This window comes from Monodelphis domestica, chromosome 1 (genome assembly GCF_027887165.1).
Source record: "Monodelphis domestica isolate mMonDom1 chromosome 1, mMonDom1.pri, whole genome shotgun sequence".
In the NCBI taxonomy this organism is placed as follows: Eukaryota; Metazoa; Chordata; class Mammalia; order Didelphimorphia; family Didelphidae; genus Monodelphis; species Monodelphis domestica.
Window position 1 is genome coordinate 258,206,999 of NC_077227.1, and position 22,684 is coordinate 258,229,682.

At 39.6% G+C, this 22,684-nt stretch overlaps 1 protein-coding gene across 5 annotated transcripts in view; it reads left to right on the forward strand.

Annotated features, from left to right (window-relative positions):
* The window catches only part of HEATR4 (HEAT repeat containing 4), a 105,956-nt gene that overhangs the window by 69,014 nt on the left and 14,258 nt on the right, over window positions 1-22,684 (forward strand). For all 5 annotated transcript variants that reach the window (XM_007472863.3, XM_056810696.1, XM_007472868.3 and 2 more), the window contains 4 exons: window positions 1,987-2,167; window positions 6,124-6,193; window positions 16,752-16,941; window positions 18,532-18,610. In XM_007472863.3, coding sequence (XP_007472925.1) covers window positions 1,987-2,167; window positions 6,124-6,193; window positions 16,752-16,941; window positions 18,532-18,610 — 520 coding nt within the window. The remainder of the gene's footprint in view (window positions 1-1,986; window positions 2,168-6,123; window positions 6,194-16,751; window positions 16,942-18,531; window positions 18,611-22,684) is intronic.

The window sequence follows — 22,684 nt, forward strand, 5'->3', positions numbered from 1 at the left end:
CTGCCAGCTCTATGCTCCCTCTCTAGCTCCTTCCCGGCCATCTGTGTTGGAGACTCTAAACTTATCAGAACCCTGGTTGCAATGTATTCCCTCCAGAACAGCACCTTTGCCCGCCCAGAAGTTCCCACTGCAGCTGGGGCCTGGGAGTCTCAGCGCTCTGGATGGGAGGGGGAATGAGTCCTGGGACCTTCCTTCTGTCTTCTCCTTAAACCCAAGTGTTCTCGGATTCTGGCTTTTTGGGGGGCATACCTTTTAAATTAAGTCTAGCAGGAGGGTTCCTTGGCTCTGTCTTGTTGTTAAGCTTGTTTTTCAGTTCTCTGGGAGCATTCAGTTTATGATTGGTTAGGAAGGGTATTCAGAGGTCTGAGCTTCTGCTCCTTCTAGGCTGCCATCTTGACTCTGTCTCAGAAGATGATATTTCTGACTCCTAAGAACTTCATCATTATTAGTACAGTTAAAAGGAATATGCATAGACAAAGGGTAAGGGTGTGAGTTGAATAGGATGGTAAAATAACTAAAAAAATAAAACTAAAGAGTGAGAAAAAAAATGCCCTGGGAAAAGGGTTAAGGAAGAGATAGAATTGGGTAAATTATCTTACACAAAAGAGGTGCAAAAGAGCTTTTACAATAGAGGGAGAGATGAGATGAGAGAAGTGGGGAGGAAAGTGTTTGAACTTTACTCTCATTAGAATTGGCTCAAAGAAAGAATATACACACTCAGCTGGTTATAGAAATCTATCTTACACTACAGGACAATAAGGGGTGAAGGAGAGAAGAGAAGGGTGTAGGAGGATATGATAGAAGGAAGGGCAAATTGGAGGAGGAAGTGGTCAGAAAAAAAATTTTTTGAGGATGAACAGAGTGAAAGGGGAGAGAAAAATAAATGGAGAAAATAGGATGGAAAATAATACATAATAATAACAGTGAAAAATGTATGTTTCACTAATAAAAGCTTAATTTTTCAAATAGAGAAATGAGTCAAATGTATAAGTATACAAGTCATTCCTCAATTGATAAATGATCAAATTATATTATCAAAATTATCTTTAGTTACATGAAAAAATGTTCTAAATCATGATTAATTAGAAAAATGCAAATTGAAACAACTCTGAGGTCCCACTTCACACCTATCAGATTGGCCATTATGACAGAAAAGAAAAATAACAAAAGTTGGAGAGCATATTGGAAAATTAGGACACTAATGCACTGTTGGGGGGACTGGTGAACTGATTTAACAATTATGGAGAACAATTTTGAACTATATCCAAAATCCTCTAAAACCATGCTTACTCTTTGACCTAGCAATACCAAAAAAACAAAAGGGAAAAGGACCTATATATACAAAAATATAGCAGTCCCTTTTGTGGTGGCAAGGAAATGGAAAGTGAGGGGATGTCCTTCAGTTGAGGACTAGCTAAGTGAATTGCCACATGATTGGAATACTATTGTATTCTAAGAAATGATAAGCAGGATGATCCCAGAAAAGCCTAGAAGTAAGTGAACTGATGCTGCCTCCATGGGATTGCACTGGCCATCCTCTCCTTCCTCCTCACTTCACCTGGAATCCCCAGTTTCCTTCAAAACTCAATTCAAGTACCACCTTTGGCAGGTTGCCTCTCTTGATCCCTTCCAGTAGCTCATTTAGAGGTTCTTTAACTGCGATCTGTGAACTTTTTTCTGAAGAATAGGAAAAATCTTGAATGAAACGTGAATAGAATTGTGGGTTCCATTAAGCATTTGCAGAGCTTCTCTGTCTGATTCTAGCTTATCATATCTAATAACTCTTTTGGAGGATGATAAAATCCCTGACTGCTTCCATTTGGTCAGCGGAAGGGCACTTTGGGAATGATGAAATAATCAACATATTGGCCATTAAAGGGCAAATATTTAAATTAGAATTAGCCAGGGAAGCCCTGACAGTGTTGCAAATAGATCCACTGGAAGTTTTTTCAAGCAGGGGAGTAACCAGACTCTTATGTTCCACAGGGCTATGCTGGGTCAAGGAAATTCCCAAGATCGGGTCGAAGCCCTCTCCTTAATTGGCTGTTTGAAGCTTATGACTCCCAAGTTGCTTCCTGGCTTCCTTAACTGCTTCTCTGATGATTTCATGGCTGTGAGGAGGGCAGCCTGCCTTGCAGCTGCTTCACTCAAGATAAAAGATCGCATGGTAAGTTGGACTTCAAGGGGCTTCTGGACAATTCACTACACAATTAAAGGTTTATTTGTTTATAATTTACCTATATTTATATGTTCTTATATGTTATGTATTTCATTAACAAATTTTAATAATATTATTTTTATATTGTTTATAAATTTTTTTCTTTCTTTAAAAATTTTTAGGTGGGGGAGCACTGTGTAAAAGGTCAATGGAGGGGTGTCAGTTAGGTGGATCAGCTGATATGCCAGCCAGCCCTGGAGTCAGAAGGCCCTGTGTTCAAATTTGAGTTTAGACACTTCCTAGCTAACTAACCCTGGACAGATCACTTAACCTGTTTGCTTGGCCTTTGCTCTTCTGTCTTAGAATTATTACTAAGACAGAAAATGTTCTAAAAAACAAACACTTTATAAATATTTTGTGTCTCATGTATAGCTCTTATCAAATTGTTTGCTTTTCAATGAAAAGGGAAAGGAAGGAAGTTGAGAGAGAATTTAGAACTCAAAATTATGCTTTTTTTTCTTAACCCTTACCTTCTGCCTTAGGCAGAAGAGCAGGAAGGGCTAGGCAGTGGGGGTTAAATGACTTGCCCAGGGTCACACAGCTAGGAAGTATCTAAGGTCAGATTTGAACCTAGGACCTCCTGTCTCTAGGCCTGGCTCTCAATCCACTGAGTTACCCAGCTGCCCCCAAAATTATACATTTTTTAAAAAATGTTAAAAGTTGTTCTTATATGTAATTGGAAAAATAAAAGATTAAAAGAAAAAAACACACAAAAAAACCTTAAACCCTTACCTTTTGTCTTAGCATCAATTCTAAGAATTGTTTCCAAGGCAATAAGGAATTCCAAGGCAATAAGGGGGTTAAGTGACTTGCTCAAGGTCATACAGCTTTGAAGTTTCTGAGGCCAGATTTGAAACTAGGATCTCCAACTCCAGGCCTTTCTTTGTATATTCATCACTGAGCACAATGTCTAATATAAAATAGGCCCTAAATAAATGTATGTTGTAGCACAGCTAAGTGCCACAGCAAATAGAGTTCCAGGCCTTGCCATTTCCTTCTCCAGTGGGAACCTATTTTATAGACAAGAAATGGAGACAAACAGGATTAAGCAACTTGCCCAGAGTCACACAGATATTAAATGTCTGAAGTCAAATTTGAATTTAGGAAAATGAGTCTTCTCCTGGCCTGATTCTCTATCCATGATGCCACCTAGCTGCAACCTACCCTCCCACCCCCAATTGCCATTTCCTTCTCCAGCTCCTTTTATAGATGAGTAAACGGAGGCAGAACTAAGCGACTTTTCTCAGGTCCCACAGCTAGAAAGTGTCTGAAGTCATATTTGAACCCAGGTCCTCCCAATTCCTGACCTGGCACTCTATCCACTGTGTCACTTAGCTGCCCCACTAGATTATTACAATTCAAAGGTTCCTTAGAGACCTTCTTAATCATCTTACCCAAGAAAGAGAGTGCCCAAGTTACACAAACCAGAGAACCTAGACCTCACATTCCTCAGCTCATCCCTCTCATATTCCAGTTTCTGGAATGTTTCCTCCTTCCTGAGCAACAGATCCTGGTTTCTATGATCTAGGACAGTGATGGTGAACCTCTGGCATGGGTGCCAAAGAGGGCACACAGAGCACTCTCTGTAGGCATATAACCCCCACCCCACCCCCAGTTCATTACTAGAAAGACAGAGGGCCTTGGATGGAGTTGTTCCCCTTCCCCTCAGCCCAATGGGAGCTCATAGCGAGGGGGTAAGGTGGGTGGTTCACAGGTGACAGAACTAGAGGGTAGCAGAGCACTTGGGACACTCCCCTCCCACTCTCCACACTCACTGAGGGCATTCCTCATTTCACTTACCCTTTCTTCCAGCAGTCCAGTGGTAGTGCTTCCTCCCTCCCCTTTGTGTGTGTGAGGGGCATAGCACTCAGTGTGGGGGAGGGGCATGTCACATGGTCTGGGGGGTGGGGCCCAGCACTCTGTCTCTAATAGGTTCGCCATCACTGATCTAGGACAAGCCTCTGGGAAGGAAGAAAATAGGACCTTTACACTTTCTAGTAACATCCTGGGCCCTGGGCTCACCTGGCCCCTGTCTCTGGGTGTGCAGAACAATTTTAGGAACCCAGGACATCAAGATTTAGAGGTAAATAAAGGTATTCTCTCTATGAAGGTACCCTAATTGCTTATTCCCATACCTGCTCCCCTCTACCATATAATACAGAGTATGCAGCTGATAACTCCCAGGTCTGAGAATTTTCTCCTCCCCAAGGCAGGCCACCAAACTTTCAATCCAGGGGATCCTGGCTACAGGAACATTTGACTAGCTCTCTTAACCTGTCCTGAAGGCCAACAGAGGCATGTTGGAAAATGTTGAACAACCTGCTCTCTAGAGGGGAAAAAAGTGCATGACATTTTAAAGTTTAATCTGCTTTATTAACATTTTCCCCATCATTTTCTTAAGTTTAGACAGTCAACAAAACAATAAACCAAGCCCTGACTTGTGGTGTTTGGTGATGTGTAAATGCTTACTCTGAAAATTTAATAACTAGCTCTTGTGAGCCACTTAGAGCTCATTCCAGGATAACTTCTGGAATCCCTTTTTGCTCTTTCTCCACCTCCTCATAGTCTCATTTCCATTTAGAGGAGGGTGTGGAGGGAGAGAGTAGAGAGGGAGAGACAATACTCTGAAACTTCTATTGCTAGCCCCCAATTGTGCTGCTCCCATTCTTCTGCCAGTTTCTGGTGACCTTTAAGTTCTCCTGCTGTTGGCACTGAAGGACTGGTTTTTTGGGGCCAGAATTGGGCCTCCATCACCAGTACTGCCGCCCTACCCTCACCAGGCTGCTCTCTTTCCTCCTTAAGAGAACTAGATTCTTCCAGAAATCCTTTAAATGTTCTACCCTTTGGCAAAACCTTATTCACTTTGATCAACACCTGGTGCTAAAGAGCAAAATGAGTGGGAAGAGGGGTTATTGAGGCGGCCAGGCCTCGAGGCTAGACATCCTGAGTTCAGATTTGGCCTCAGATGAGCTGTATGACTTTGGGAAAGCCATTTAACCCCAATTGCCTAGCTCTTAATGCTCTTCTGCCTTAGAACCAGTACTTAATGTCAATTCTAAGACAGAAGGTAAGGGTTAAAAAAATGAGAGTGATTTGATGCATTTCTAGTTTGGGAGGGGGGAGTGGTTTTTGTTTTGTTTTGTTTTTTTCAGAGGGGCAACAAGCTTGGAAAAATTCCATTTATGGCCAGGTTGAGCAAAGTTGCTTTGCTATGGGAAGAATCAACCCACAGTGCTCAAAGAACCAAGTTTATTCTAGGAAAAGGACATGCTGTTCCAGTGGGCTTTCATCTAGAAGTCAAGAGAAGGACTTTCTTTAGTCAAAGGTCATGGCCCCTTCAGAGGGAGCACAGTAGAAGGAGTAAAAGGTTGGCCTTGGAGACAGAAAGAGCATGTGTTCAGTCCTGCCTCTAATACCCACTAGCTGGGTGGCTACAGATCTCTTTATCTCTCAATGTTCCAGACAACTCTTATAGACAATGTTTCAGAGAAACTACTGACCTGCATCCGTAATAAAGATCCCTACCATACTGGGCAGCTAGGTTTACAGTGCTAGACCCAGAGTCAAAAAGACTCATCTTCCCAAGTTCAAATCTGATCTCAGACGTTTACTAGCTGAGTGACCCTGGGCAAGTCACTTAATCCAGCTTGCCTCAGTTTCCTCATCTATAAAATGAGCTGGAGAAGGAAATGGCAAACCACTCCAATACCTTTGCTAAGAAAATCCCAAATAGGGTCAAGAAGAGTTGGACATGAATGAAACAATTAAACAATAACTATACTTGGAGTTCTCTATACGAATAAAATTCACTTTGCTGGTTTCACCTAATGGCCCATTCTAAGAAGTGAGTTTCTTCAATCTGTTCAAGCTTTGACAGCTCATCATTTTTCCTTTTTTCACTCCAGGTTTTTGACTGCCTCATAAAGTTGGTACAGGGTGATCCGTACTGGAAAATCAAAGCTTTTGCCATTAAAGGTATTACAGAGATAACTCCCCCTATTCCTGCTTCTCGAAAGACCTTCTCATAGGTGGGAAAATAGAGGAGAAGCCTCCCAGAGGGCTTTGTTTCACTGTTCCACAAGAAGTCACAGACTAAGCCAGTCCCACACTCACTCCAGCAGTCAGAGAATGAATTGTAGGGAAGTCCCCCATTATTGAGGAGTCCCAAAAAATGGTTGGCTTCCATCGCTTGCTTGGCCTCTCTCTGGCTGGGCCTACCAATTCATTACCTTTGGGAACAGGGCAAGTGCAGAACATTTCTGTGGCTCCACCTCTTGGAAACCACCTCCTAGTCCTTCCCAGGACTCATTATGTATCATGAAATCCTTGTCAATTGGCTTTGGTGAGATAGAGGCAATTCCTCCCAGGAATGAACAGGAATGCTTCAATACTGTAGACATTGTTTTGCTCTTTGCATAGATCCAACCAAAGCAATAAAATGAGAAATAATAAGACATCTATCATCTGGATACTCACTCTTGGTATCTTAGATCCAAACCCAGGAGGTCAAGGAAAAGCAGGATTTTTTTTTTTGCATAGTCATCTCCCTCCTCATACCCACCCCTCCTGCAAGACAGTAAAAGCGTGTAGAAAATAAAACACCCTCCCAACAATTTAATTCATGCCATTGAGTCAGGTAAGTCTTTAGATGAAGATTCAGGAACCCTGGAGCTGGGTCGCCACATGAACTCGGGCCCCAGTGGGAACTAAAGCTTGTTACAACCAGTAATTTTGCTATTGCATCTCATTGCAATGAGCTCATCAAGTGTGGAGGACAGCAGCTAGATGGCCCAATTAATATAATAGGGATTTGGGAGTCTGAAGACTCAAGTTCAAATCTGACCTCAGATACTTACTAAGTATGTGACCCTGGGCAAGCCACTTAACTTTTGTCCACCTCAGTTTCCTCAACTGTAAAATGGGGAAACCAACAGCACTTACCTCACAGGGTGGTTTTAAGGATCAAATGAGATGTTTTGTAGGCAATATATAAATGCTTATTCTCTTCCCAGCCCCATAGGCACAAGAACGTGAACTTGGTAGCCAGCTCTAGAAAAGAGAATCTTGCTACTAGAATTAAAAAAAAAAAACAAAACAAAGAAATCAAACCTTACCTAATGCAGATGGAAGCATATGATTTATGATGTTTATTTGGGTATATATTTTAGAATTTTGTTTTTATAAGATTATTTACTTATAAAAGTACTCATAAATATGGAAATATTTTGTGTGATAATGCATGTATAAGATTGAATTGCTTGCCAGCTCTGGGAGGTGGGAAGGAAGAAGGAAGGAAGACAATTTGGCTTATATAACTTTGGAAAATTCATATGGAAATTTGTTATTAATATTAAAAAGAGAAAAATAAATAAATAAAATTTAAAAACCCTTATCCTGCAAATACTAACAACATGGCAATGGGTTCGAATCAAGAACACATGTGATACCCAGTAGAATCACACGTCGGCTACGGGGGGTGGGAGGGAGGAAAAGAAAATGATCTTTGTCTTTAATGAATAATGCATGGAAATGATCAAATAAAATACTATAAAATAAAAAAATTAAAAAAAAGAATTAACCAATAAATGGCAGCACCTAAAAAAATCAAATTAAAAAAAAAAAAAAACCTTATCCTTTGTCCTAGAAGCAAGACTATGTATTGGGTCCAAGGCAGAAGGGTAATAAGGGCTAGGCAATGGGCATTAAGTGACTTGCCCAGGGTCACACAGCTAGGATGTGTCTAAGGTCATATTTGAACCCAGAACCTCCTATCCTAGTCCTGGCTCTCACTCCACTGAGCTACCTAGCTACAATCTCTTATTACTGGTATTTTAATCCATCTTTGTCCTTGACTTCTTCAGTTCAAGTTTCTAGTAGCTGACAGATATATTATTTAGATAATACTTTATCTAAATTTTATAACTTCTCTAGCACAGTGCTTGGAACATAATAGGTAGATTAAGAAATGTTTACATTTTATTATTATCATATCATTATTCTCATATTTTTGACACTATTCTTTTTTTATATTTAATGTTCTATGGAAAGAGTTCCTAATTGGGGTTTGGAGATTCCCCCAAGGATCCATGGATAGATTTCAGAGGGTCTCTGAACTTGGATTGAAGGGAGTGCATTTTTTAATGACCTCTAGCTGAAGTTTATAATTCCTTCAATTATTTTTAAAAATTATTCTGAGAAGGCACATAGATTCACCAGATTGCCAAAGGGATCCATGACACAAAGATGGTTAAGAAATTCTGTTCTTTGGGTTATTGTATAAATGCATAAAATTAACTGCTTTTTGTAGTTCAATAAAAGTATTAGGACATAAACACATGTTCGATAGGCATATGGATTCCATTATTAATACAACTCAGCAGACACGACACCAAGATGATGTCCACGTCACCCAGTTCCCATATATAATCTTTATCTCTTCTGTTGGGTCTCTATATTTTAAAAGCTGCTGTAGACAAAAAAAAAATATATATATATACATATATATATACACATTGTAAGCACAAGTCTGCCAGAAACAATTTTTTATTAACTTATTATTATCTAAATCTAAGCACTTTTCTATTTGAAGGGAGAAATGCCCAAACTGGTCAAGTCCTATCATACCTGCACAAAACCCTTCCCAACACAAGATTTTTTTTAATTTTATTTAGACAATTTAGAGCATTATTCCTTGGTTACAAGAATCATATTCTTTCCCTTCCTCCCCTCTCCCCACCCTTCCCGTAGCCAATGCTCAATTCCAATGGATATTACATGTGTCCTTGATCAAGACCTTTTTCCATCCAACAAAAGATATTTTAAGATAATATTTTTAGGATTCCTGAATGAGAAAAAATTTACAAGATATTCACACAAGTCAGGGTAAAGTAAAAGTTAATGTTTTGCTTCATCATTCCAGAATGAGTCATTTAATATGAGAGGATCAGTTCCTACATTCCTAAATTTCAGTTTCCTTTTCCTCTTGAGAGCTCTTCCCTAAACCAACTCCCCATTCTCCCAGGAGATCTCTTCTTTCTTTTAGGTAGGCCATTTGCCTAATCCCTTCTGGAAACAGGAGAGGCAAAGATTTTAACTAGAAGTACAGAATATCCTAAATCTGGTTGCTAACCAGATGAATAAGGCCTTTAGATTTCAATCTTGACTTTCCTATTGGAGAATGACCCTTGTTTTTATCCATTTATATCAATTGTTTGTATGTCTTGGATATTAGACCTTCATCAGAGAAACTTGTTGAAAAAATATTTTTTCCAGTTAACTTTCCCTTCTAATTCTAACTCCATTAACATTTGTGCAGAAATTTTTCTATTTATGTAATCCTCACGCCTAATTTGGTCAAGAATTCTTCCTATAAGGGCAGCTAGGTGGCACAATGCATAGATAGAATGGCAGGCCTGGAGTCAGGAGAACCTGATTTCAAATCTGGCGTCAGACATTTCCTAGCTGTGTGATCTTGGGTAAGTCACTTATCCCCAATTGCTTAGCCCTCATTGTCCTTCTGCCTTGAAATTGATGCTTAGTATTGATTCAAAGACAGAATGTAAGAGTTAAAAAAAAATGTTTTAAAAGATCCTGATCTGTTAGAACATTGGAATAAGTCTAAGAAGATGAAATTCGGTATGGATAAATGTCCAATGTCTTAGACTTGGGTTCGAAAAGTGATCTTCACTTTTTGTTTAGTATAGGATGTGGGAAGATGAAAGGGAAAGTAGTTTGCCTGAAAATATATATCTACCATTTAGCAAGCTATGGTTCAATAGGCAAAAAAACAATGAGCAACAGACACTTCCTGTAATAAAGTAGTGTCTGTTCCTCTTGCTCTCTATATAATCAGATCATATCTGGAGAGCAATATTCTGGCACAATTTAAGGCCAGCAACAAGCTGGAGAGCATTCAGAGGAAAGGCAACAAGGACTGTGAAGGGTCTGGAGTCCAGGTCCCATGAAGTCAAGTTCAGGGAACTGAGGATGTTTAGTCTAGAATTTAGGGATTGGCAAGCTGCAGTGTGAGGGCCATATCTTGACCAGTTTGTTTTTTCTAGAGTTTTACTGAATTCATTTGAGTTTTACTGAATGTCTACATAAGAGAGGGCTCTGGAGACATGATAGATGTGCTCGAGTTTTTTGTGGTCTTTTAAGCACAAGAGGACTGTTTGTCTGGCTTCAGAAATGAGCAATAGTTGGAAGTCAATGAAATAGATTTAGCCTTGATGTAAAGAAAAAGTTCCTAACAATGAGAACTATCAAAAAGTGGTATGGAACACTTGCTCAAGCAGTGGGTTCTTCTTCAATTGGAGGTCTTTAAGCAGAGCCTAGACTATTGCTCGCCAGTGTTGTTTCTCCATATATGGGTTGGAGTATATGAATATCAAAGGAGTCTATGGACATCGAGGTCTCTTTTCTGCTTTTGAATTCTATGATTCTGAATTTTCATGCCCAGCTGTGTGAGCCCTGCCCCACTCTCCTCTTTCCCTCTAAACTGACAGCAATGGACAAGTGCCTCTACCTTGGTTAATCCAAGGGAAAATGGTGATTCTAAATAATGGAAAACAGAGCTATGTCCTGCTTGGATTAAACACCCTCTCTGCCACAAAGTCCTCTGAGTATCTACAGGTCCTCCACTGAAAATGACCAAGAGAAAAAGACCCAGGGATCCAGGACCTCTTTCCAGGTGGTCTTTAGACTGCTTTGAAAGGCAACAAAAGGTAGAAATGAGGAGGTAGTGCATTTCAGACTCGGAGAAAAGCCAGTACAAAGTTACAGAGGTGGAAAAATGGGATCTTGTGTCTCAGGGCAAAAGAGGAACTAGTATTCTTAAAAAAATTTTTTATCTAGAATATTTTTCCATGGTTACATGATTCATAATTCCCCTTCCCCTGCTCTTTCCTCCCCCTCCCAAAGCCAACAAGCAGTTCCATTGGATTATACATGTGTCATTGTTCAAAACATATTTCTATGTTATTCGTATTTGCAGTAGAGTGATCCTTTAACATCAAAACCCTAATCACATCCCTATCTCACTACATGATAGAGCATATATTTTTTTCTAAAGCATTTCTGGTTCCATAGTTCTTTCTCTGGATACGGATAGCATTCTTTCTCAAAAGTTCCTCTGGATTGTCCTGGGTCGTTGCATTGCTGCTAGAAAAGTCCATTACATTCTATTGTACCACAGTGTATCAGTTTCTGTGTACAATGTTCTCCTACAGTGTTTTCCTGGTTCTGTTCCTTTCGCTCTGCATCACTTCCTGGAGGTTGTTCCAGTTTACACGGAATTCCTCCAGTTCATCATTCCTTTCAGCATAATAATATTCCATCACCAACAGATACCACAAGTTGTTCAGCCATTCCCCAATCGAAGGGCATCCCCTCATTTTCCAATTTTCCCAGCAGTTTTTGTCAAATAGTGAGTACTTGTCCCAAAAGCTGGAGTCTTTGGGTTTATTGAACACTAGCTTGCTGAGGTCACTTACCCCTAGTCTATTCCATTGATCCACCCTTTTGTCTCTTAGGCAGTACCATATTGTTTTGATGACCATTGCTTTTTAGTACAGTTTAAAATCTGGTACTTCTAGGCCCCCATCCTTCACATTTTTTTCATTATTTCTTCCAGATGAACTTTGTTATAATTTTTTCTAAGTCTATAAATAAGTTTTTTGGTAGTTTGATAATTATGACACTGAATAAGTAATTTGGGTAGGATTGTCATTTTTATGATACCCATGAGAAGTTAATGTTTGTCCAACTGTTTAGATCTAGTTTTAGTTGTGTGAAAACTTTTGTAGTTGTGTTCATATAATTCCTGTGTTTGTCTTGGCAGATAGATTCCTAAATATTTTATATTGTCTAGAGTGATTTTAAATAGTTTCATTTTTTTTAACTTTTTTAACTTTCATTTTTTTTTGTTACAATACTCACTTTATTTCCCTCCCTCCCCTCCACCCATCCTTCCTGCAGTCGATGAGCAATTTCATTGGGTATTACTTGTATCCTTGATCAGAACCTATTTCCATGTTGTTGTTTGCATTAGGATGTTCATTTAGAGTCTACATCCCCAACCATATCCCTTCGACCCATGTATTCAAGCAGTTGTTTTTCTTCGGTGTTTTTACTCCCACAGTGTTTCCTCTGAATGTGGATAGTGTTCTTTCTCGTAGATTCCTCCAAGTTGTTCAGGATCATTGCATTGCCACTAATGGTGAAGTCCTTTACGTTCAAATGTACCACAGTGTATCAGTCTCTGTGTATAAGGTTCCCCTGGTTCTGCTCCTCTCACTCTGCATCAATTCCTCCATCACCAACATATACCACAATTTGTTCAGCCATTCCCCAATTGAAGGGCATCCCCTCATTTTCCAATTTTTTGCCACCACAAAGAGCACAGCTATGAATATTCTTGTACATGTCTTTTTCCTTATTATCTCTTCGGGGTACAAACTCTTGCCCATTTATCAATTGGACAATGGCTTGATTTTTTTGTACAATTGTTTTAGTTCTTTATAAATTTGAGTAATTAGACATTTGTCAGAGGTTTTTGTAATGAAGATTGTTTCCCAATTTGTTGCTTCCCTTCTAATTTTCGATGCATTAGTTTTGTATGTACAAAAACTTTTTAATTTGATGTAATCAAAATTATTGATTTTACATTTTGTGATTTTTTTTCTAGCTCTTGCTTGGCTTTAAAGTCTTTCCTTTCCCAAAGATCTGACAAGTATACTATTCTGTGTTTGCCTAATCTGCTTATAGTTTCCTTCTTTATCTTCAGGTCATTCACCCATTCTGAGTTTATCTTGGTGTAGGGTGTGAGGTGTTGATCCAAACCTAATCTCTTCCACACTGTCTTCCAATTTTCCCAGTAGATTTTACCAAATAGTGGGTTTTGGTCCCAAAAACTGGAATCTTTGGGTTTATCATAAACTGCCTTGCTGAGGTCATTTACCCCAAGTCTATATTCCACTGATCCTCCTTTCTGTCTCTTAGCCAAATTGTTTGGATGACCACTGCTTTATAGTATAATTTGAGATCTGGGATTGCAAGTCCTCCTTCCTTTGCATTTTTTTTTCATGATTTCCCTGGATATCCTTGCTCTTTTGTTCTTCCAAATGAACTTTGTTATGGTTTTTTTCTAATTCAGTAAAAAAGTTTTGGTAGTTCAATGGATATGGCTAAATAGAGTTTCTTTTTCTAACTCCTGTTGCTGAGTTTTGTTGGAAATATAAAGAAATGCTTATGATTTTTGGGGGTTTGGAACAAGTATTTTTTAAATGTCTACAATGTGCCCGGCTCTGTGTTAAGCACTTCATAAATGTTATGTCATTTGATATTCACAATAACCCTGGAAGGTAGATGCTACTACTATCCCCATTTTATAGTTGAGGAAGTTGAAGCAGACAGAGGTTTAAGTGACTTACCCAAGGTCAGCCAACAAGGCTATTTATATCTTCAATCAAATCCATTCTTCTCTCCTATAAGAGCTTGCCCCATCTGTCATTCAATTTTCATCTTCTATATTTCCCTATTTACTGATTCAATCCTTACACCTTACAAAAAGGGCTAGATATCCCATCATTTAAAAAAAAAACTCATTTAACTTGACATTGTCATATCTTCCTCTCTTTCCTACCTCTCATTGCCAAACTCTTTGAAAGAACTTCATCACTCATTTATTTCTCAACTCTTGCAATCTAGTTTCAGACTCTTAACATCCCAATGAAACTGTCCTAAAATTGCCAGCAATTTCTTAACTGCTAAATCTGAATTCCTTTTCTTAGATCTCAACCTCCTCCTTTGAAGCCTTTGATAGCATTGACCATCCCTTCCACATGGATAGTGTCTCCTCCCTTGTCTTTTCTGATACAACTTTTTCCTAGTTTTTCTGTTTTTATTGCTTCCTGGTCCCTTCCCCCCCACTAGGACTCATCCACTTTAGAGCCCCTCAATCCTGAGTTGTTCCTCAGTGTTCTGCCCATGTCTCTCTTCTTCCTCTGTCCCCTACCCACAGTGAGTTCATCAGTGCCTGTAAGTTCCATTATCCTATTTATGAAAATGAATCCTAGATATTTAATTGGCCCATCAGGGGCACTACTGTCCACTGGCCCAATCCTAGTGAATAAGATAGATTGTCAATGAACATTTGTTAAATACTATGTGCCAAGCACTTTACAAATATTATCTCATTTAATCCTTTCAACAGCCCTAAGAAGCCGGTACTATTATTATCCTTATTTTAGGGGAAACTGAGGCAGATAGAAGTTATATGATCTGTGCAGGATCAAAGAAGTGTATGTGGCTAGTTTTGGACTCAGATTTTCTTGGGAAAACCCAGTGGCTGCCTCAAAGGAACACAAAGACTTTTAGACTACTTGAAGCTTTAGGCTTATCTAACATGATGTAGTGGATGGACAGCTGATCTCAGAGCCTGGGGTGAATCCAGACCCACATCTGATTTATGACACCTCTGGGCATGTTAATTGACTTTTTGGTATTCTAGACCAGTGGTGTCAAACTCAAATAGAAACCACTAATCCTTGCATAACTGAGTCATATTGCCTTAGTTTTAAGATGTATTATTATCTATGTTTTACTGTTTTACTTATTAATTTGTTTTAAATTTCCCAATTAATAATCCTGAAAGATTTATGACAGGGAATACTATCCACCTCCAGAGAAAGAACTGTTGGAGTCGTTTTTCACATCTGTGTATCTTGGTTTTAGTTTGGGGCTTTGGTTATGTATGACTTTGCTCTTAAAATAATGACCAATACGGAAGTGTGTTTTGCATGATAATAAAAAATGGAAATAAAATAAAATTTCCCAGTTAACATTTTAATCTGGGTCATGCCCTACTCTGGAGTGTTAAGGGCAGTATACAGTCCATGGGTCATGTGTTTGATACTCTCCTCTGAACAAGTCTTTAAGACTAAGTTTTGCTGTTTTTTAAAAACATTTTTAAGGAGCTTACCATGTGCCAAGCACTGTGCTAAGCATTTTACAAATGCTATTTCATTTGATCCTCACAGCCTTGAACCAGTAATAGAAATAGAAGATAAAAAATCGAAGTAGATGCTATTATACCCCCATGTTACAGGTGAAGAAATTGAGGCACAGAGATTAAGTGACTTGCCCAGGATTACCCAGCTAGCTACTAAGTGTCTGAGACAGGATCTAAACTCAAGTCTTCTTGACTCAGTGGATGGAGAGTCAGGCCTGGAAATGGAAGGTCCTGGGTTCAAATCTGACCTCAGACACTTCCTAGCTATGTGACCTTGGGCAAATCGCTTACCCTGTTTGCCTTAATCACTGAAGAAAGAAGTGGCAAACCATTTCCAGTGTCTTTGCCAAGAAAATGTCCTGGTGTGATAGATATAGCCAGCAGGGTCACAAAGTCTCAGACACACCTGAACAACCACAATGTATCAGGCACTCTCCTAAGAGCTGGGGATACAAAAAAAGAGGCCAAAAAAAAAATTCCTGCCCTCAAAAAAGTCTAATGAGGGAGCTAACATCCAAAGAAATATATACAAGCTATTTACAGGATAAGTAGGGAATAATTAAGAGGGAAAGCCCTGGAATTAAGGAGGGCTGAGGAAGGAGACTGACTTCTTCTTTGATGTGGATTCCCTAAAGGCTCAACTCTAAGCAAGTGAAACAGGCAAGAGGTACCAGAGATATATATTCTCCATGAAGAATTCCCTCCCAGCAAAACCCTGTACCAGCAGCCTGGGCTGTTGGGAAATGTACTTTTTACTTGCCAGAAAGAGATGATGAGGAATTATAAATTTCTATCCCACTCCACCCCCCCCAAAACTAATTTATATAATCTCATCCCCTCAAGGAATCAAAACAAGCAAATCTGATCAACTATCCTACCTCATCTGTTAATGGGAAGCTGGAATTCAAGAAACAACATTCTCTCTGCCTTCCCTCTATCCCACTCCAAAATTAAGAATTCTAAGAGTAATAAATATGAATTCACAGAGAAAAATATTTTTGCCCTTGAAATCATACCAAACAGGCACTCACTCACCTGCCTACTTTACCTAGTCTTTTTTTATTTTTTAAAACTTTTTACTTTTGTAATACCCAATGAAATTGAGTGTTGGCTGTGGGAAGAGTGGGTGGAGGGGAAGGAGGGAAATAATGTGATTATTGTAACCAAGGAATAATGTTCTAAATTGACTAAATAAACTTATTCAAATGAGGGGAAAATGAGGCAAAAACAAAAAACAAAAAAAAACTTTTTACTTTTACTTTTGCTTAGTAACAACTCTAAAATAGAAGGGCAAGGACTAGGCAAACAGGGTTAAGTGCCTTGCCCAGGGTCACCCAGCTAGGAAATAAGTATCTGAGGGCAGATTTGAACCCAGGTCCTCCTGACTCCAGGCCTGGCCATCCATCCATCATGTTACCTAGTTGCCCCCCTACTTCTTTTATTCTTAATGCTCCCTGATTCCTGGTTCTGAGAATGAGGCTCTAGTCTAGGTGATAAAGAATAATTGTTGTCTATTCTTGGCAGCTTTGGGAAATATTGGGTATGTAAATCCCCAGTTAACAGACATCTTGCTTTGGGCTATCCATTATGAGGAAGAGCCAGGTGTGAGACTGGAAGCCTGTCGGAGCATCACTGCCCTTAAAATTAAAGAAGACAAAGTCCGAGACACCTTCCTAGATGTGCTACTCCTGGAAAGTCACGAAGCTGTTCTTACGTAAGTCCTAGAGCTGGATGAGGAGGGGAAGAGAAGCAGTCATGTAGCACCCACTCTGTGCCTGGCACTATGCTAAGCACTTTGCAAATGTTCCCTCATCTGATCCACATGACAACCCTGGTAAGAAGGTACCATTATCATTCCCAATTTACAGATCAGGAAACTGAGTCAAATAGAGATTATGATTTACCCAGGATCACATAGCTAATAAGTAACTGAGATAAAATTGGAACCCAGGTCTTCCTGACACTCCTTACCCAGCACTCTACCCATTGATATGTAGGATTTAAATTAATGTGAAATACTTCGAGTATTATTTTTTAAGTTTATTATCTGGCAAAATAGAACCATGTGATTAAGTTTTTCTAACTGCTCAACAATCCCCCACTCTACCAAAGTTGAGACAGGAAGGAGAGTGAGAGATGGAACTCCACCCAATTTATATCCTGCCTACGTCTACACATAATGACAGGAAGGGAGTAGGGTGCTGAGGATCATAGTTTTGCTGAGGATCGTAATTTTTAGGCTAACAGATTCTGGCAATTGATTGAACTGTGGGGGGTTGAACACATTTATTTTGTATGTATACTCTTGTGCAAAAGGGAACTGCCCCCTAATTGGCTTTTTGTCAATGCTCCTAGCAATCATTGGTTTTGTTTTCTTTCCTTTTTATCCCCAAATTATTGTAATTTACAAGTTGGTTATGTTTACATGATCCATTGGGGAGACTAGTCTCCCAAAGGATCCTAGGGGGATTATGTAATTAGAATCTGTTACCCCAAAAACCATGATCCTCAGCAAAACCACGATTCTAAACACCCTACTCACTTCCTGTCATTACGTACTGACATAGACAGGATATAAATAGGGTGGAATTCCATCTCGCACTCTCCTTCCTGTCTCAGCTTTGGTGGAGCAGAGATTTTTGAGCAGGTAGAAAAACTTAATCACATGGTTCTATTTTGTCAGATAATAAACTTAAAAAAATAATACTTGAAGTATTGCACATTAATTTAAATCCTACATATACCACCTACCTGCCCCCAAAACCATCTAAACCAACTCCCTTGTTTTAAGCGGGGGAAACTGAGGACCAAGAAGGTTAAGAGACCAAGGTCATAAAGGTGTCAGAAGTGGGATTTGAACCATGGGCCTCTGACTAGGGTGAGTGCTCCTTCTACCATACGATGCTGATTGCTGTAACCCTCAGAGCCTACCCACTGCTTCATATTGTGTGTGTGCCCTCCAACTCTCCTGAATCCTTGTTCAAGATATCCAAGAGCCTCATCTGGGGAATGTTCCTTTCCTTCCTTCCCATGCTGCTTCATTAAGGTCCTTCCCATAGAAGATCACTGACTCCACCAAATAGCCCCAAGCAGGAAGCACTTCCCAAGGACCCCAGTGACTGCTACTTTCCCTGCCAGGCAGGGAGGCAGGTCCTCTTCCTCTGTTCGACATCATCTCTCTTACCTAGGCACAAACCCATGGTACCATGAACTGAGATGAAGGCATACCATATACCGTTCCTGAACCTTTCATTTTTTTTTCCCCCTGCAGTCACAAGTCTCTTTCCTATTGTCTTCTCTTTAGGGAACTGAGTGAAACAATGAAGAATCTTGACTTTCAAGATGAAGGAAACCAAGACATGCTTCAAAAGATCAAGAAAAGGGTAGACCTGTGGGGGCTGTGCTCAGGGTTGGAAACTGGGTTTCAAAGGTCCCACAGATCCTCTTTGGGAGATGTGTACACATGCTTCTCCCCACTTATACGTGGACATATAGTACATGCATTTCCCACACGGCTTATGGGTGCCCCTTCTTCCAATCTCGCTGAATTCTCGTGCTTTCTTCCTATGAGTTACATCCAGTTTATCCCCTATACAGCTGTTTGCATGTTGCATCCCCCATTAGTCTATGAGCTCTTGGAAAGTAGGGATTGTCTTTTGTTGTTTTTGTCTCCCCAGCACTATAGTAGCAAGGTAAACTTAATGTTTACCAATTTATGCACAAGCATACAGTAAATACATATGCATACATGTGCATGTGTGTGCATATCTTTATAAAAATACATTATGTGCACTCTTCTCCCCTTACATAGAGGCGTAACAAATATTTCAGATTTCAAAAAAAATTGTCCAACACTAGGAGAAATTTTATTCCAAGAAAGCAATCCTGACATCTAGATTTTGATTAGCTATCTAAAGATGGCATCCTTTTTTTTTTAAACCCTTACCTTCTGTTTACAATCAATACTGTGTATTGGTTCTAAGGCAGAAGAATGGTAAGGGCTAGGCTTACCATGGGGGTTAAGTGACTTACCCAGGGTCATACAGAAAGTGTCTGAGGCCAGACTTGAATCTAGGACCTCTTGTCTCTCGATCTGGCTGTCTATCCACTGAGCCACCTATCTACACCCAGAAGTCATAAATTCTTGACAAGGGTATTTAAATTTTACCTTGTAGGGAAGAGAGAACCAATGGAGATTTCTGAGCAGAAAGACATCATCAAACCTTTGCATGAGATTCTTCTGGCAATGAAATAAAAGATGAATTGGGGGGCAGACCGATGGTTCAATGGATAGAGCGCCGGGCTTGGAGCTGGAAGGTCCTGGGTTCTAATCTGGCCCCAGAAACTTCCTACCAGGGTGACCCTGGGCAAGTCATTTAACCCCAATTGGCTAGCTCCTATTTGCTCTTCTGCCTTGGAACTGATACTTGGTATCGATGTTAAGAAAGAAGATAAGGGTTAAAAAAAAAAAAGATGGATTAGAAGAGGGGGCAGGTTGTGGAGTCTTTTAAGAAGTTTATGGTGATAGTCTAGGTCAACAGTTCTCAAAAGTGGTCTGGGGACCCCTGGAAATCCACAAGATCCTTTTATGAAGTCTGGATGGTCAATACTTTCATAATAGTCTAAATTCCTAATATGGATAAATCATCAATAGATCTAACCACCATAAATTCTATCAGGGCCTTGTAAACCATAAAATTCCTTAGACTTACAAATGTTGGAAATTTCACCATTGGGAAATTTTATACTTGGAAAATTTCTTACTGATAGTCTATTGGAATGTGAACCCCATTGGCATGGGAGGTTCCTCCTCCTCCCTTCTTAAGATTACTTTAGGACAGAAACCTTTTGCTGAACAATGGAAAGGACTTTGACCTATGCTTAAGCATAGAACAGGAATTTCTTTGAGTCATGATTGATTTTAGAATTGATACAATGGAGATACTTGGAATCAATCTCCACCCTACTCAGTCCTAACAGGATTGAGGAAGGGCTGCAGCATAGATCAAAATTTAATTATTCCAATCTCTACCCTACTCAGGTTAACAGGATTTAGGAAGGGCTGTAGCAAAGGATCAAAGATTTAATTATTTGAAAATATGACCTTCAACAGACATGTGCAAAGCCAGAGACCTCTGGGTGGTCCTGGGTTAAGCTAGAGCCTCCATTGGCACAGGGAAATTGATGGACAGTGATTGGTAGATGTGAGAACTGAGGGGAGGGAACTTGGATGGTTTCCTTAAAGATAGGGGGGTCTGAAGACTCAGGGTGGTGGTTGAGGAGTTTGTCTGAGTGGTTGTGGTGTGCTCTGAGAAGCTTGCTCTGAAGGAAGCTGAAGGTGGGGGCCTCTGAGACTGTTTCTCCATTTTGGTCACGTGAGTAATAGGGACTGATCTCTTTTCTTTGCCCCAGCTATCTAAGGGCTTGGGCCTTTTGGCCCAGCCTAAACAGAAGGGGTATTTAAGCCCTATTCCCTTCTCTCCCCTTTCTCTCTCCCTCTCTCTCTCTCTCTCTAATTCCTTTCTTCCTCCTGTTTGTAATTAAACTCCATAAAAGGTTGACTGCTGACTTGAGTTTTCATTTAGGAATTACATAGCTGAATTCCTTGGCGACCTTAAATTAATATATATCAGTCTTTTAAAGTGATTTCCTTGTCACAGCCTGAAACAAAAAAGTTTGAGAAGTCCTGATCCAGGTTGGTGATGGTCCAGTGATACTGGCAACTTCCAAGTTCTTCCCCATGACATTTTTTCTGCTGAGGACATTTTTATCCCCTTTCCCTGCTCCTCTCTGCTTACTAGCTTCCTTCAAGTCTCAGCTTGTCTCTCCATCTGCTAGAAACCTTTCCCATTCTTTCTAAATCTTAGCACCTTCTCTCTGACTGAAATCCAAGATTGGAGGGTAAGGGGGTATTTGTGTAGCACCTACTAGTGCCAAGCACTTTACAAATATTATCTTATGTGATCTTCACAACAACCCTGCAAGGTAGGTACTATTATCCCCTTTTTACAGTTGAGAAAAGTAAGGAAAACAGGTTAAATGACTCCCCCAGGGTTCCTCAGCTAGTAGTGTCCGAGGTCAAATTTGAACTCAACTCTTCCTATCTCCAGGTCCTGTATTTAGCTTGATTGTAAATTGTTCCCCCCATGTTGTCTCCACCATTAGACTTTGAGCTCCTTAACAGTAGGGACTATTGTTTGTTTTGTTTTGGTTTTTTTTTGAGGGGGGGTGTCTTTCTTTGTGGACTATTTAACTTGCCCAAGGACATACAAGTAGGTTACTAAGCCTAGTGTTCAAATTCAAGTCCTTTGACTTCAAATGGTACATTTCCCATGGTGTCTCTCCTGTTGTCATTACTTAGCTTTCAGAGTTATTGCTGAAATAAACCAAAACTGAAGATATAAAAGCAATCTGAAAAGTAAAAATGACTTATCACAATGCCTTACAGAGAAAGCACTGGATAAATTGAATTTGAACTTTAAAAAGCTTTACAAATGCAATTTTTAAATTATTTTACATAATTCCCAGGAATTAGGAATATCTTCAACCTATCATTTATTTCAGACAATTCATTCTCACTTGACATCCTTGAATAAGCTCTCTATAAAGCCAAAATTAATTTTTTAAATAAGCCTGAAAAATATCTAACCAACTTAAGAAAGTTCATCAAATTGGGGCAGCTAGGTAGCTTAGTGGATAGAAAGCTAGGCCTAGAGATAGGAAATCCTGGGTTAAAGACTTGCCTTACACACTTCAAAGCTGTATGATCCTGGGCAAGTCACTTAACTCCATTTGCCTAGCCCTTACTGCTCTTCTGCCTTGGAATTGATAATATAGATTCTAAGACATAAGGTAAAGGTTTAAAAAAAATAGTTTGTCAAATTTCTTTAGACTGGATATATTTAGTAACCACTCTGACCTAACTTCCCTCCAAATCAATAACAGTTGCAGGAACTAAACTGATTTGGTACCTATAGACTCATTGGTGACTATATCACAGAATAGGTTAGCCATCATTTCAATAAGGCAGCTAAGTGGTACAGTAGATAGACCTCTGGGTCTCAAGTCAGGAAGACCGGAGTTCAAAACTGACCTCAAATACTTACTAATTCTGTAACCCTATCTCCTAGAATTTCTGTGAGGATCAAATAAGATAACAGTAATAAAGCCCTTATTTACAGTGCCTGACACATAGTAGGCACAAAGTGCTTGTTTCCTTCTCCTTAATACCAAGCAGCTTTCTTCCTTCCTTAGCAAACCACTCTCCCCAACTATATTTTAAATCTTTAATGTGCTATCTAATGAGAAGGGCATAGATTTACAAATAATGGTTAGCTTAAAAGGAAACCCAATTTAGCCTACCTATCTTTAATTGTGAAGAGGAAGGGAAAAGCAATGAGAAAGATTTGGTGGCTTGAGGTATGGAAGGGAGTTGGAGAAGTGGGAGATTAAAAAAG